Source organism: Cotesia glomerata, linkage group LG4 (assembly GCF_020080835.1).
Source record: "Cotesia glomerata isolate CgM1 linkage group LG4, MPM_Cglom_v2.3, whole genome shotgun sequence".
NCBI lineage: Eukaryota > Metazoa > Arthropoda > Insecta > Hymenoptera > Braconidae > Cotesia > Cotesia glomerata.
In genome coordinates this window covers 14,880,484-14,895,605 of record NC_058161.1, presented here as the reverse complement: position 1 = coordinate 14,895,605, position 15,122 = coordinate 14,880,484, and the positions used below count along the sequence as shown (strand labels likewise).

Sequence of the window (15,122 nt, the reverse complement as noted above, 5' to 3'; positions counted from 1 at the left end):
AAGAAACAGACTTTCAGATAAAACTGTAATACGACAAATCATTAGGAATTGAAAAAGTCAATGGAACATTTTTCACAGTCAAGCTTATGATTATCGTTAATAAGAGTATAATACTAGTAATAATATTTGACTTACTTCTTTACTAGGTACACAAACAGGCGTTCCTTCTCTAATGACTCCTGCTTCGACCATAACACCCACAACAATTGGATCACGCGAGTTAAAAATATGCTGCAAAAAATAAAAAAAAAGTGAAGAATTAAAATAATATGATTTTTTTTTTTCTATAAAAACTTGCAACATTTCATCAAACTAAAATGTAAATTACTAACCAAAAGTACAAAATATATATCATATAATATATTATACGACGCTATCTGGACAATTTCTTATCCTCACATACTCTGATGAAATGTTACTATCGAATTACTATACCTATACGATGGCAAAAAAAGTTCGTAGAATCGGTTATCGCGCGTGCGAGTAGTATCGTATTAAATCGTATGAACATTGCATACATGTTTCTTTATTTTATTTGTTTATTTGCTTTTGAGCTCACATTTCAATTTATATTTAAAAATATAGTATACACAGATTTAATTAAGACATTAAATGTAATATTAAGTCATTTGGTCAAGCGCGCTCTGCATTTTTTAATGCAAGATAGTAAATATAGATAATTTTTTTTTTTTTTGTTTTAAGATATTAAATTTCTGTTAACTTGATTTCTCAATTATTAAAAAATAGCTATTCGATAAGAAATATTAAAATAAATTTTGAATATTATTGAAAATACCGATATAAATAAAATAGATCAAATATTTTAATGAATAAAAAAAAATAAGCTAAAGTAAATATTACGAAAGCTATTGGTTGTGGTTTATGAAGAAAATGGGGTCGTGATTCGACTTCCTGTTCGTCTGCGGTTTAACATCCGGCACTGATAAGCTCTTCATAGCGTATATATATATTATATAAATATATTGCTAATAATAAATATTAAACAGTATTGAGATAAACCTTTTTTAATCTGTCATCGAGTCGAATAACATATAAACAATTTTATTATGATAGTTCAATAATTAATTAGCCGATAATATTTTTTTATCTAATTATTATTTTAAAAATAATTAAAGAAGTTAATTGGTTTTAAAAAAATTACTCAGGATAAATAAATTATTTTTCTTAATTAAAAAAAAAAATAATGAGGAAATTGTTAATACGTAAAAATATTCTTGAATAATATATTGAAGGCTGATATATCGATGCTTGTATTTTATCAAACATAACTTTAAATTAATATGTAAAAAAATTTTTATTCTTAAAATGAAATTTACCTGAGGTAAGACTCGGAATTTGCACGGAAACACTGCAATATGTTTGAATTCCTCTCTTCTACGTTGTTTCAGTTCCTCTCGATAGGCGATAAATTTATCGAATAAATGATAAATTATATCCGCTTGGAATATTTTAACACCTAATGAGTCTGCGAGCTCTTGAGCGTCACGTTCAATTTTTACATCGAATGCTAAAATTGTTGCGTATCTGTCAAATAATGAAGATTAAGAAAAATCAATTGAAATTTCAAATAAGTGTAATAATATAGAAAAAACACAGAAAAAAAATATTTATCGCCGAAATTCTATTTTAAACTAAACCCAAAGTTTTAATTTTATTCAAATGAAAAATTTTTGAATTCAAGTTATTCTACTGTTCAGTGAAGTATAAAAATGTATAATTTTTTTAAATTCAAAATATCATTTTACTTCGTTTAAGACATTTTCGAGGTCACTTCTATCCTCTTAAAAATTTCTTAAATTAAGAAAAATTATCTTGTCGTCAATTTTTTTCCCGTGTAATAATAACAATAATAATAATTATTAATACTCACTGGCTATTATGCTCTAACATTATAGATGCTTTCATTACGTCTTTTTTCACTACTGGACCAATTCTTATTCCAGCATACTGTAACATAAAAAATACAAAAAATTTATAATTAAAAATGATTAAGTATGTTACAAAAAAAAAAGCTAATTAATTGATAATATTAAATATTAAAAAAAAATGGCGTTGAGGAAGACACTATTGCAAAGAAAGTCGTTGTAGACGAACAAACGTTAAGCAATTGCGCGAACGATACAGCGAAAGCAACGAAGGGACTTAGAGAAGCGGGAAATTAAAAAAAAAAAAAAGGAAGTCAAAAAAAGACACAGGCAGCAGGAAGTACAAATAAGACGAAGAAAAAAAGGCCAGGAGTAATAATAAAGAGAAAAGCTAAAGAATCTCAAGTAGTAAACATAAAACATATGCTTGAAAAAATAAGTACCCAAGTAAGACTGACGAGAAGCATAAGTATGTCCAAATACAACAAAGATGGGAACAAAAAGCAGCATGACTGATCAAGAAACCGATAAACTGGACAAGGAAGAGGATAAAAATTCGGTAACAGATCCGGAAAACAGTGCAACAGAAGGTAAGAATACGATACTAGAATTAGAAAACGCAGCCGAAAAATGCAAATCTATGTGCTGTTTAGCGAACATAATGGGAATTTAGAACATCTAACATAAGGTAACAACATTATTACTAGAAATAGTGAGAAACAAAATAGTGGAACTGCTGATTATTGAACGTGAAAATGAAGCATAGATCGATAACGAACAGTAGCAAAAAAAACACGGAATCAAATTGAACGAACTTCTATGAAATACAAGAAATCAAAATGAAGCAAGAGAAAAATAAAAAGACAATCAAGCTGACGACTGGAAAAAAGTAGAGGAAGAAAAAGCAAACAAGACAAAATCCAGAATATTCAGGACAAAAGAATACGCTGAGGAAATGGAAAAAAGATAAATGTAAATAAGGAAGAATAAATGGAGGGCAAGTAGTCGGGATAAAAAAAATAAATCGAAAAAGATCGAGTGATAATAAAGAAAGTAACACTGAAGAAGAAAATGGAATGAAGATAATATGGAATAACAGAATTGTATCAAAAAATACAGAGGCAATACTCAGTTTGTTAGAAGAAAAAATCCAAGAGAAAAATAAACTAGAATAGGGTGATATCTTGGAAATAGTGATCAAAGGGCCAGGTAAAGCGGTGATGAAGATAAAAGAGAATGAAAACAAACTTAACTGCAAAACGATAAGGAAGAAATAGTATAATGAAGACTGCAAAAGAAGAAGAGAAGAAGTATGGAAAAAACTAAGTGCGTTTATAAAAAAAAAAAAAAAGAGCAAAGCAACCAAAGAAATCCTGTGTAAGAGTAGAAGATAAAATACAGAAAAATACAAGCAGAAAGTAAGGAGAAATGGAAGGAAAGGCTATGCAGAGAGATAAATAAAGCCAAAGACATGTCACATTAATAGGAAGCCATCAACAAATTTCGAGGAAGGAAAAAAAGTGTGTTGAACAACAAAATACTAGGGAAGTAATCGAAAAGACGCTTCAGAAAACTGATGAATGAGAAGATAGAAAGCGATGAAGAGAAGGAAGATAATGAAAATGAGTGGGATAACGTAGAGGATGATGACAGCCTAAAGGGCTCCTGAGTTAGAAAAGAACTTTAACAGATTAGAGATAAGAAAAATGAAAAGAAATGAAGCACCAAGAGAAGACGGGATGGCAGCAGAATTTATCAAGAACATGACCGATAGCGCAATCTCATGGACCCAGAAAATAGTGAACAAATTATGGAATGAGAGTAAAGTACAGGAAGAGTGGAAAATCGCGAGACTAATGCCAATACTCAAAATAGGAAATGAAGAAAATGTAAAAAACTATAGAGGAATATTGTTTATGGATTCCGAATACAAACTGCTAACAACGCTGGTGATAGGAAAGATCAATAAAATGGGTAGAAAGAAAAAAGAGGAAGAAGGGATCATTTATTCGTGCAGAGGGCTATCATAAACAATAAACTGAAGAAAAAAAAGACACACACATACATACATACACACATTCCCGTTTTTTTTAATCATCGATTTTCATAGCCGGAAGTTAAAAATTTTTCTTGTTTAGAAAAACAATGTAAAATAAAAAAAAATAATTAAAAAAAAAGCGGGGATGATGTGACAGAGAGACTAAACGCGTTTTACCAAAAATAACATCTGACGCACGTTTCTCGTATGCAACTGAACCGTATAGTAAAATGTATGTAATGATAGCTCGCGTATTCCTCAGTCACGCAAGATGCGTAGAATACGCACCTATAAACAAACATAAAGGGGTCAGACACATCGCGGTCATAATTAGTCACTTTTACTATCTTACTTTCGTCGTAATGACATCCAAAGTAATTTTTTCTGCCCAAAAGTAAAAGAGAAACACATTTTAGAAAATTCCTTCATACAAAATATAAAAAAAAGCACTCAGTTGAAAATTTAAAAAGTATTAAGTGATTTATTTAATTGACGTGTAACATGATTTTATAAAGTTAACTATTTCGAGAAATAACTTGAAAATATAACAATGATAAGTAAAATGAATAAGAGGAGGAACAAAATAAGCCGCTATAGGTAAAATACGCCCCCTGAAATAGCTGATGGTCCGCCGATCGACCGATAAATTTCTGTGCTCAAAAAACTGCGCTGACTGCTGTAAGCCCCATTCAAATCGTATTAGTCAATATTTATAAAATCGTAAAAAATTTTCCGATAAAACGTTTTTTTTTTTTTTTATGATTCTGTTCTTTTGATAAAAAAACTGAACAAAATGTTTAAACTTCGTTAAAATTAGTTTACAAAAAAGATAAATTTTTATTTTTTGTAAGTTGAATTTTTAAAATGAAATAAAAACGAGGTACTCAAAGGTCGTTCGTTCATTATATGATTGAATAAATCTGATTAAAAATGATGACAATTAATATCCAAATTTTCAATTTTGTAGTCATAAAAAAAATTGAGATTGTAATAATAATAATTATGAATGTGTTGAAAAATTTAGTATCAATTTAAAACAATTTTTGCTTTCATAGCAAGTTTAAACAGGCAAGTTAAAAAACATGTTTACAAAAAAAAAGTATCAATGAACAACCAAGAAACGAATAAGAAAAAAAAACGATTAATGTGACTAAAATGCGGGTATGTGAAATAATAAGATAAAAATTAATACAATGCGGGCTGAACTAAGTCTCATAAATTTTATTAAAAAAAAAAAAAAAAAAAAAAACAATTGTTTAATGATTAATTATTCACTTTTGTTGCAGTGCACTCAATTCATTTTTACAAATTTTTGCCAAAAAATCTCTATTCAATTCAAAAAATTTGAAGGCTTCAAAAAAATTGCGATTTTCCGTAACCAAACTTTATATTTTGATTCTAATTAATTAATAAATAAATGATTTGTATCTATTAGAACTGAAGCTATACTCTAATTACCAGAGTTCATTCTCGAAAAATAATCAATGGAAGTGGTTATTAACAATCATAATTCTTCGAACCAAAGGAAGAAACAATGAAACACAATGGCATAAGATAATTAACGATTCTTTGAGTGGATTATTTTTCCCGTCTCTTATATTTATTAACGTTATCCTATAATACATGTATACTTTTAAATATATATATATACTCAAGACATGTATATATTTATAGACACATACCGATTATTCGTAGAATATGATATAGGCGCGTGCAATGATTGTCAATCGACTCTTTTTCACTTATCAAATGTCTTAATATCTAAAGACTAGAATTACTAACACGAATTGATTTTTAATTAATCGAATTTATTTCATTTAAATGCACGCTTTGAAATGTTATCGATAAATCTTACTGATTAATGATTTTCATTTTGCTTTGTGTTTTGCAAGAGACATCTCTACCGAATGAAAAAAAAATGAAAATTCAAAAAGGATACGACTTATAATACTGATTTAAATTTTATAAAAAAATATATTCTACTGCGAATTCATAAATTAAAGTGAAAGAAAAAAAAATTTTGTTGTAGTTGCTAATTTACGTAATTTTTAATTCAAATATTTTGCGGTATTTTCTTTACTCAGTAAATTCGGCTATAATTATGTGCACATAGGAAAAAAATTTACCGATTTTTAGAACGTAAAAAACTTAAAAATTATGTCATTAAAGAAAGTTTTGAATAAAACTACATTTGAAAATAATGCCTTAAATTTTCAGACCAGATTACTTTTTTTTTTTTTTATAAAATTAATTGCAACAGCAATAAAAAATTTAAGAGGTTGATTTTTAACTATAAAACAGAAATCATCTATAAAATATTTATTCATTAGATAAATAAAAATAAGTTTGAAAAATTTCAATAAAAAGAATTCTGAAAGTTATAGAGAAAAATGTTACAAACAAAAATGGAAACTATAAAAGATTTTTGTTTTTTTTTTTTTTCAATAAAACTATTAAAATATCACATTTTTAGTGATGTTCGGAAAAGATGATGTCTTTGTTCTTCTTTAAGTTAAACTTCCTTGCATTGTCTTCTTACCGGTTAAGCACGTTTAGGAGACATGGGAGCGGATATGAATTGTCTGATACATGCTTCGTCAGCTTTTGGTATGAATTTCTACGAGTTTTATAAGCCTTTATTATCACACATTATAATTTCAGCTGCAAACACTGATGTATATATATAAATGTTTGGGTGCTAATGGGAAAAATTTTTGTTTTAAGTAGTTCAATTCTCTTAATTTAAGAAATTGATTTTTGAATCAAGGAACTTGGTTGTTTTCAAATAAGAAATATACATCTTCGCCCAAGAATTTCTTTCTCTTGAATTAAGATAGACGGTAACATTGGTTCAAGATGTTACCGACTTGTTCCAAGTATAGCGCGACTCTTGAATTAAGATATTATTTTACTTGTTTTAAGCATATGGGTGATTCTCTGTAAGGACGTCTTAAATCTGTACAAAATTGTCCGACCAAATTATTTTTGATTTTAATAGAAAAAAAATTAACAAGGGCTAAAAAACTATCAGCTTAATGATAATAAATAAACAGCCAAATTAATTTTTGTTTTTTCGATATTTTTGTGTCTTTTGCCATATAACATGACAGGGGACTGTTTGCCAGGGGACTGTTTTTTTTTTTTTTTTTTATCAAATTGAGAAAAATCAAGCAAACTATTTCAATGCATTCAACTTTTCAAGTTCTCAATTAATATTTACATTAATGAGAATAATATTAAGACTTATGGATCCACTTTTATAAATAAATTATAAATAAAAATAGTTGCCAGGGGACTGAGTTTTGAAGTGGCCCAGACACATATTTCCAGCACAAACGGTGTTTTGACACTAAATAAAACGGTGATAAAGCGCTAACAGCCCTATGATTATTAACTCAAGTCTAGTTAGGTCCTTATAAACCTAACAAAAGGTAAAATAACACGTTGGATTTTTTTTTTTAGCTTTGAATATTTGGCAGGAGACTGTTCTTGTGATGCTTGGGACAAACTTTGGTTTAATGAATTTAATGAAACAATTTAATTTTCGGTACTTTTTATTAAAAAAGATTGTTAGTTAACTAATTAAGTTTATAAACATTATGGACCAAATTATATATTATGGACAAATAACTTAAAATTTAATCTTAAAGTTTCAATTTTGGGAATGGGACAGCCCAGGGGACTGTTATTTTGGTGGTTTACGAATTTATAGCAAAAAAACCAAAATTTATTTCATTTTAGTTTTGAATGTTCCAAATAGAAATGTTTTTTTTCTTTCATAATAAATTTTTTTTAGTAACAAAATAACAATTTTTCTAATAAAAACATGCCCGGGACAGCAAAAAACATCCTTATAGAGAATCACCCATATAAATTTTTGTATTTTTGCTATTCTCTGTATTAATAAATATTTTTCGGCATATAGAAAAATACAAATTTTTTTACTTCAAAGTTTTTTTCTGACTTAAACAAATAACATCATAAATGAAAAAATTTGTTTTTGAATCAACAATCAATAATTCTTGAAATGAAATAAAATTATTCTTTATTGAAGAAAACATGAATTAAAGACAAGAATTTATTGAAGTAAGACAACTAGTTCTCTTCAAATTAATTTTCTTGGATCAAAAATATTTTTTTTTAATCAAGATAGTTTTTTTATCAGTGTAAAAATTATCAAGAAAGGTTACTTAATTCCTCTAGCAAAAGTTTTTAATTTAATATTACCAACGTCGATAGTTACTAAGTGAAATAGTAAATTTTAACGGCAACGATAAAAACTAAAGTATAATTATTGACTTAGTACTTTTTATTGTTCGAAACTATAATTTTTAACAAGTAACAGTCTGATATTCACTATTGTAAACACTTTTTTGCACTATTAAATTATAAATTTTGGCTTTTACGTTTTTTAACATTATCCTTTGTAATATTTAATGTTATGCTGAATACATTTATTAATTTAGTTTTTTCCAGGTAATGAAAATTCGCATTTTGAAAATCAAACTAAAGCCAATAACTTTTCGAAATGATTCAAATATTACTATAAGAAGCTAATATATATATATATAAAAAAAAAAAAAAAAAAAAAAAAAAAAAAAAAGTTGTTTGAACGATAATTCTACATTGATAAAAGAATTTATTAATTGTTAACACATTTCCTTGTCTGATAACAATTTATTCAGTTAATAAACATAAATATGTTTTTATGTATTTTTGTATTGGTGGCCCTTAGGGAACATTTCTTCCAGAGCCGCTTTAATTAAAAAAAAAAAAAAAAAAGAAAACTAATCGTTTTCTCAACTATATACCATTATTAATTAATAAATATTTTTGAAAGGAAATTGTATTTATCAATAGTTAATAAATATTTATAAAATCATATTATGTTTAAATATCACTTATTAACAATTAATAAAGCTTATTAACTATTAACATATCTTTCTACCAGTGCTTTTACAATATAAAATTCATAATTGAATTGAAGTTAAAAAAAATTTTTGAATTAATTAATTGAAGACTTAGCAGTTACTACCGCACAATAAATGAAAGTTTATTTCTCAAATTTATTCAAATAAACTTTTAAAAGATTTAATCGATCAATTTTTTAAAAGTAATGAGAAATGTAATTTCAACCTTTTTACAAGGTTTCCAACATTTGTAAAAATTGAAAAATGAATGAAATACGCAACTATAATGCGTCACATCCGGTAAAAGATTTTCATGAATGAATGGTTTGTATTTCAAGTGTTTGTAATTTGGAAGTATGTACTTAAGATTGTTAAGCTGTAAAGACGGATGTAGGAAGGATAAGATTTGTACACAGGATAATGAGGTTTAAGGCGGAAATAAATATAATAATAATAAAATCCGAGAATAAGTGAACTATGCATTTCATCTTATAAGTTTTCCAGCATCCATGAATTCAAAGAGCTTAAAAAAATCAAATAATAATCAAGTAATTTCCGAATTATCATAATCCTTTAACCTTTAGATTTCTATAATATGCATGAAAAATATAACAAAATATATTAGAATAAATATATATCTGGGAAAAAAGCAGCTATTGTTATAGATAAAAAAAATCTTTTTCTAATTTTATATTTAAGAAGTTAAAATAAAAAAATCACCTGTTAAATTAATGGCATTTACATTTAAATTTAGATAACAAAAAATATTTTTTATCGTGGCCCGTTTTTTGCGAGTTTCGACCTTTGGCTAACTTCAAGACTTTCATCTATTTTATAATATAGGATAAAAAATTTCCGAAAACTTTGATATTGATTTGAAAGTTATCGTAAAAATTTATAAAATTTTTTCAATTTTCTGATTAGAAAACTTGCATTTCCGATTTCTTAATATTCTGTAAAATACATTAAAAATGAGACTAATACAAGAATAGAACAAGAAGAAAATAGAATTACAGTAAAATGGCGAGAAAGAATAGAGTTGTAAATCCAGGAAGTCCGGAAATGAAAACTTAGAAGGTACTATCGTATTTCTGTCATGCCGGAAACTGCAACGACGGCTTAGTATTCAAATAGAGTATTAAGTTTCTTATTTAATTTTAATAAGCGCCGTAAAAAATCTAAAAACGGTTAATTTTTCGTAACAGAAATACACTAGTCATAAAAATTGTGACTAAAACGACGGAATACGTGAAATATTAGTTTGACCGTAGAACGGGTTTACAATGAGTTAGGGGCGGCTTTAAATTTTTAACTTCCCGCTAAGAAAATTGAAGATTTTAAAAAATCGGGAAGTTATTGTTTTCACCCCGTTTTGCAAAAATCGAGTTTTCATCAGATCTCGACGTTTGAAGGTCACAGGAAGCTTCCCTGACTATCCCCGTGAGGTTGTCACGGTGTTTGTATGTATGTATGTATGTATGTGTGTGTGTATGTGTGTGTGTGTGTGTGTGTGTGTGTGTGTGTGTGTGTGTGTGTGTGTGTGTGTGTGTGTGTGTGTGTGTGTGTGTGTGTGTGTGAAAGTATGTGAACCGCTTATAACTTTTGAACGGCTTGACCGATTTCATCGTGGTTGGTGCCATTCGAAAGGGCTTGACCAAACTTAGATTTTGAAAACTATTTGGACTGATTCAGATCAATAGATTTTGAGAAATCTTCAAAAAACTGAAAAAAAATTTTTTTTCAAATGTGGTTTTTTTGGAATAACTTTTAAACGGCTTTATGGTTCAATTCCAAAAACTAATCAGCTCTTAACCTCGAAAAACCACGTCGATCGCCACCAGTCCGGTCAAAATCGGTTGATTCGTTCGAGAGATATCATGAACGAAAGAAAACCGAAAAAAGTGTTATTTCGGAATAACTCCGAAATTCCTTGCACGATCAATTCAAAATTTGATATTCTTTGTGAGGCTTGAAAAACTGCGTCGAATGCTGCCAACCGCGTGAAAATCGATTTATTCATTCAAAAGTTATTGCGGTTTAAAAATTCAAAAAATAGTGTCTTATCAAATCTCTATCAGACTTTTGAGCTCGAAGAGCTCAAAAGCATAGGAAAGCAATCTCTTTGAGCTCGGAGAGCTCAAAATAACCGATAAATTGTATTTTTAAGCTCGAAGAGCTCAAAAACATAATTGGTGCAATTTTAAGCGCCTAAGTATGGAATTAGCGGGAAGTTGCAGGGATGGCCTTCAGGGTCAACCGTTTTCCTAATTTTTTATTCAGTAAACCTGATATTATTTTTATTTTGCCTAAACCATTTGGGTCTGTCTAATTGATTTTATCTCAACTCTATGATTGCACGCTAGAATAATTAAACAAACGGAAAATTAAGTAATATTTTCAAAATACAGAAAAAAAATTTGCCTAAAATAAGTAAACACTTGTAATGCCAGATCAACACTAGAACGGATAAACTTATGTTGGGGCGGTTTCTACTTTTCTATCCAATAGTCTTGATATTATTTTTATTAATTATAGGATGTTTTTTAATTACTTATACAGTGTGGCCGATTAAATTATTTAAAAACAAATGAGCAACGTGAAAAACGTACGCGATAAGTAAACATCTCAACTTAGTTTGTTTTGATCAAAATTTTTGTTGTATAGTTTCGATAGTTTTGACGGGTTATAAGCTAAATTAAGTAGTATATTTTAAACTAGCTGTTACTCGCTCGCTCCACTGGGCGCTTTATAGAACTGCATTTTTAGATCTAGGCTTGAAATTTGATTATAGTATTGTTTTGACTTGCACAGATTCCCAATTCTATCAAATTGACATGCACCTGTTATCCATGTAATTATTATAGCTAATATTCATTGTAACTTTCAATGTGCAATCATTATAACATTCCCGTGTTTTTCTTACAAAAATGAATAATAATTGATGTGAAAAAAAAAAAATTTGTAATGAGCATTGAAAGTTTCAGTTAAAGAAATTGCAGGTCTCATAAGTGAAAAAATCTGCCTAGTATGTAAACATAACCAATAGAATTAAAAAATTTATTTTAAACAAATGACAATCGAATAGAATAAATTTAGTTACAATAAAAGCTCATTATTTCTAAATCAAAAAAATATAGGTTCCGGATAAGTAATCACCACCATATCATATACTAAAACCTTCTCCGAAACACGCTGCAACTTATAGTATAAGTACTATTCCGATCGTTTCAGTCAAAAAAACTGGCTCTCCATTTATTAGTATAGATAGATTGTTAATAATAAAAATCATGGTACGATTAAATTAAATTAAATATGAAAAATTGTTGGTACTTATACGTTACAATTACAATGATTTTATCAATGATAAATCCTGGTTTTTTGGTAAAAAATGAGAAGAAGCGGTTCGAAAAATATTCGGTCGATATTTTTCATCCAAAATTAATTTTCGGTCGCGAATTGTCACCCAAAATTAATTTTTCCCAAATTTAGAAAAATTTTTTTTAACAAGATAGTTACTGTGAAAAATTTTCATTTTTTCAGCTAACAAATAAAATTGTTAAAAATTTTCAACAAATTAATTTCTTAACACATTTCTCATTTCTTTCAAACAAAATTTTTCTCTCCGTGCACTGGATAAAAACTTTTGCACTGCAATTTTGATTATTGAGAGAATTGTTTTCTTCTATGAAGAATTAATTTTTTGAAGATTCAAGAAATTAAATTCATTGATAAGCAAGTTGATTTTTTGAATCAAGAAAACTAAACATTATGAATGAAGAATGAAATTTTGAATAAACTTTTTTTTTTTAATCAAGAAGTTTTTTTTATTGTAAAAACAAAATTTTCAATTTTCTTAGCGGGAAATAAAGACTTATTTTTCCTGTCTATTAGACCCTGCGGTTTCTAAGGTAAACAACAAAAAGAAATTCGAATTTTTAATGATTTAAAATTTTTTTATCCGGAAGTGAAATAATGAAGTTAAAAAACGGATTTCTATCATTTAGTAATAAATTAAAAAACTTTGAAGAATAATAATTCGAATAAAAAACCGAAATGATTGTCCAAGGGTGATTTTTAAAAAATTACACCTCAAAATCCCATTTATACTTTAGAAGCATATGAGTATATAATTAAAAAAAAAATAAATGTTTAAATCCAGATAAATATATATAATTAACTAATTTTTGGGTAAACATAATTCAAACACTACGAGATCGAATTAACTATATAAAGGTAGCCATAAAATGCACCGTTCATTTCCGGTCCTGAGGGCTTTCAGGTTTTAGCTCAGACATAAAATAACAGACAAGACTTTTAAATCGTCATTCTTTTTCTTCTATATCTCTCAAACTTTATTACTTTTTTCTTCCACTTCATATTCAATTTTTTTTTTCTTTTTTTTTTTCCCAATATAATTTAATATCAAGTTTAGACCTCTTGATGTATCTGTATCAGATGAATAATTTTTCTTAAGAATTTATCGAATCATTTTCTAGCAACAAATATAGATGAATTTTTTAAAAATAGAGGCATAAGATCAATAAAATTTCTAACTTGATTTATTAAATTTAAATAAAATTTCATAATTTTTGTTTTTTATCCCACCCACTCAATTTCTTTAGGATTATATTTGTCGAGAGTTGGCGTAGCGTATCTCCACGTCGGGAAGTTAGTCTTCCTTCTCGTTAAAATCACAACGACTTTCATCCGGTTGGTTTACGTGTATTCTGTGAGACAAGAAACTTTTCGAAAAATATCTTCTCGGACCATGTTTTAATAGATATTAGAAGAATATAAATATAAAAAAATTACCGTCAAAAAAATTTAAATTTTCCGAGAGGAAATGAACTAGTTCCCAATTTTTCTTTTATGCTTTTTTTTCTTCTATTTGCTCTGTCTAGTTTTTTTTTTATATCATAGTTAGTTGAAAAAAAATCTTCTTTTTTGAGATACGCTCGAATTTTTTCTACAAAAACACTTACTGGATTCATAAAAATTTCTAGACATATTTAAAATGAAAAACATCACTTCCGTCAACGCCCTAAACACTCTCATTGATATTTTATCGTGATTGGAATTTTATTCCACAAAATTAATAAATTGATGGATAAATTTTAAACCCATTAGAACAAAAATACAAAACTAACTCAACGCAAAACGCACAAAATGTAATAAAATAAATAGATAATTATTTTTATTACGACAAAATAATAAAAATAAAGAGTTATAATATTGAAATTTATACATTATAGTTAAATACGATAGATAATAAGTAGTTTTATAATAAAAGAGAAAGAGAGTAAATGCATAGAGTACATGAGCAATGAGCCGTATCCTGCTAAACTGTTAAGAAGGAAGTGGTTCATTGCGACTACCGCGTCCACATACACTTTAAATGCCGAAACAACCTTATCACCATTTGTGACTACACATTATAACCGTTATACTATACAATACTATCTCACAATTGTATTATTCGAATTTAGATTACACAAATTGACTTGATAAAATTTTATTAAAAAATGATTTTACTATTAGTCAATTTTAAATAAATTTTTTAACTTAAACTCTATGACAACATTGTCATTGGTGTTGCTTTCCTTAATTTAGCTAAAGATTTTGATACTGTTAAACATACTATTTTATTGGACACATTCCAGAAATATGGTATCAAAGAGATTGCTAATTATCTAATTAACGAATATTTAAATAATAGAACATAAATAGTTAAATAAGAATTGCTTTGATAAAGAAAATTATGTGAAAATCCCTCAAAGTACTATTATAACCAAACCATTAATGGAAATACAAAAAATAACGTTAAAAAAGTTGTTGTGAGACAAAAATCTCCATTAAATATAAACTAAACAATAGTTTATTGTACTATTATGAGGAATGGAAGCAACTATATAATAATTATGCAGGTGAATTTAGTCATAAAAATATTGAGCTTTCTAAAATCACCAAGTTAAGATATTTTAAAAGTCCTTAATATGTTGCAATTAAATATTAAAATTTTTTGCCTGATGAATTAAAAAATGTAACATTGAGTAATAGAAAGAATTAGAAATACATTTCAAAAAATTGGTAGTGTTTGGGTAAAGTCATTTAAAGTATAAAAAAAAATTTTAGTTCGGCACTGAGAGAAAAATTTTCAACAATTTTATTTCTTAGCTGAAGAAATCTAAATTTTTCTCACAATAACTTTTTTGTTGAAAAGAGATTTTTGGGATTTGAAAAAAAAATTTTTAAATAGACAACTAGCGAATTTTTATTCAAAATTATTTT

At 27.3% G+C, this 15,122-nt stretch overlaps 1 protein-coding gene across 1 annotated transcript in view; it reads right to left on the bottom strand.

Moving 5' to 3' along the window:
- The window catches only part of LOC123262782 (eukaryotic translation initiation factor 5B), a 61,639-nt gene that overhangs the window by 38,894 nt on the left and 7,623 nt on the right, over positions 1 to 15,122 (bottom strand). The window contains exons 11-13 of the mRNA XM_044725197.1: positions 1,892 to 1,968; positions 1,338 to 1,545; positions 136 to 231 (exon numbers count right to left, since the gene is read on the bottom strand). Of these exons, the coding sequence (XP_044581132.1) occupies positions 136 to 231; positions 1,338 to 1,545; positions 1,892 to 1,968 (381 nt within the window). The remainder of the gene's footprint in view (positions 1 to 135; positions 232 to 1,337; positions 1,546 to 1,891; positions 1,969 to 15,122) is intronic.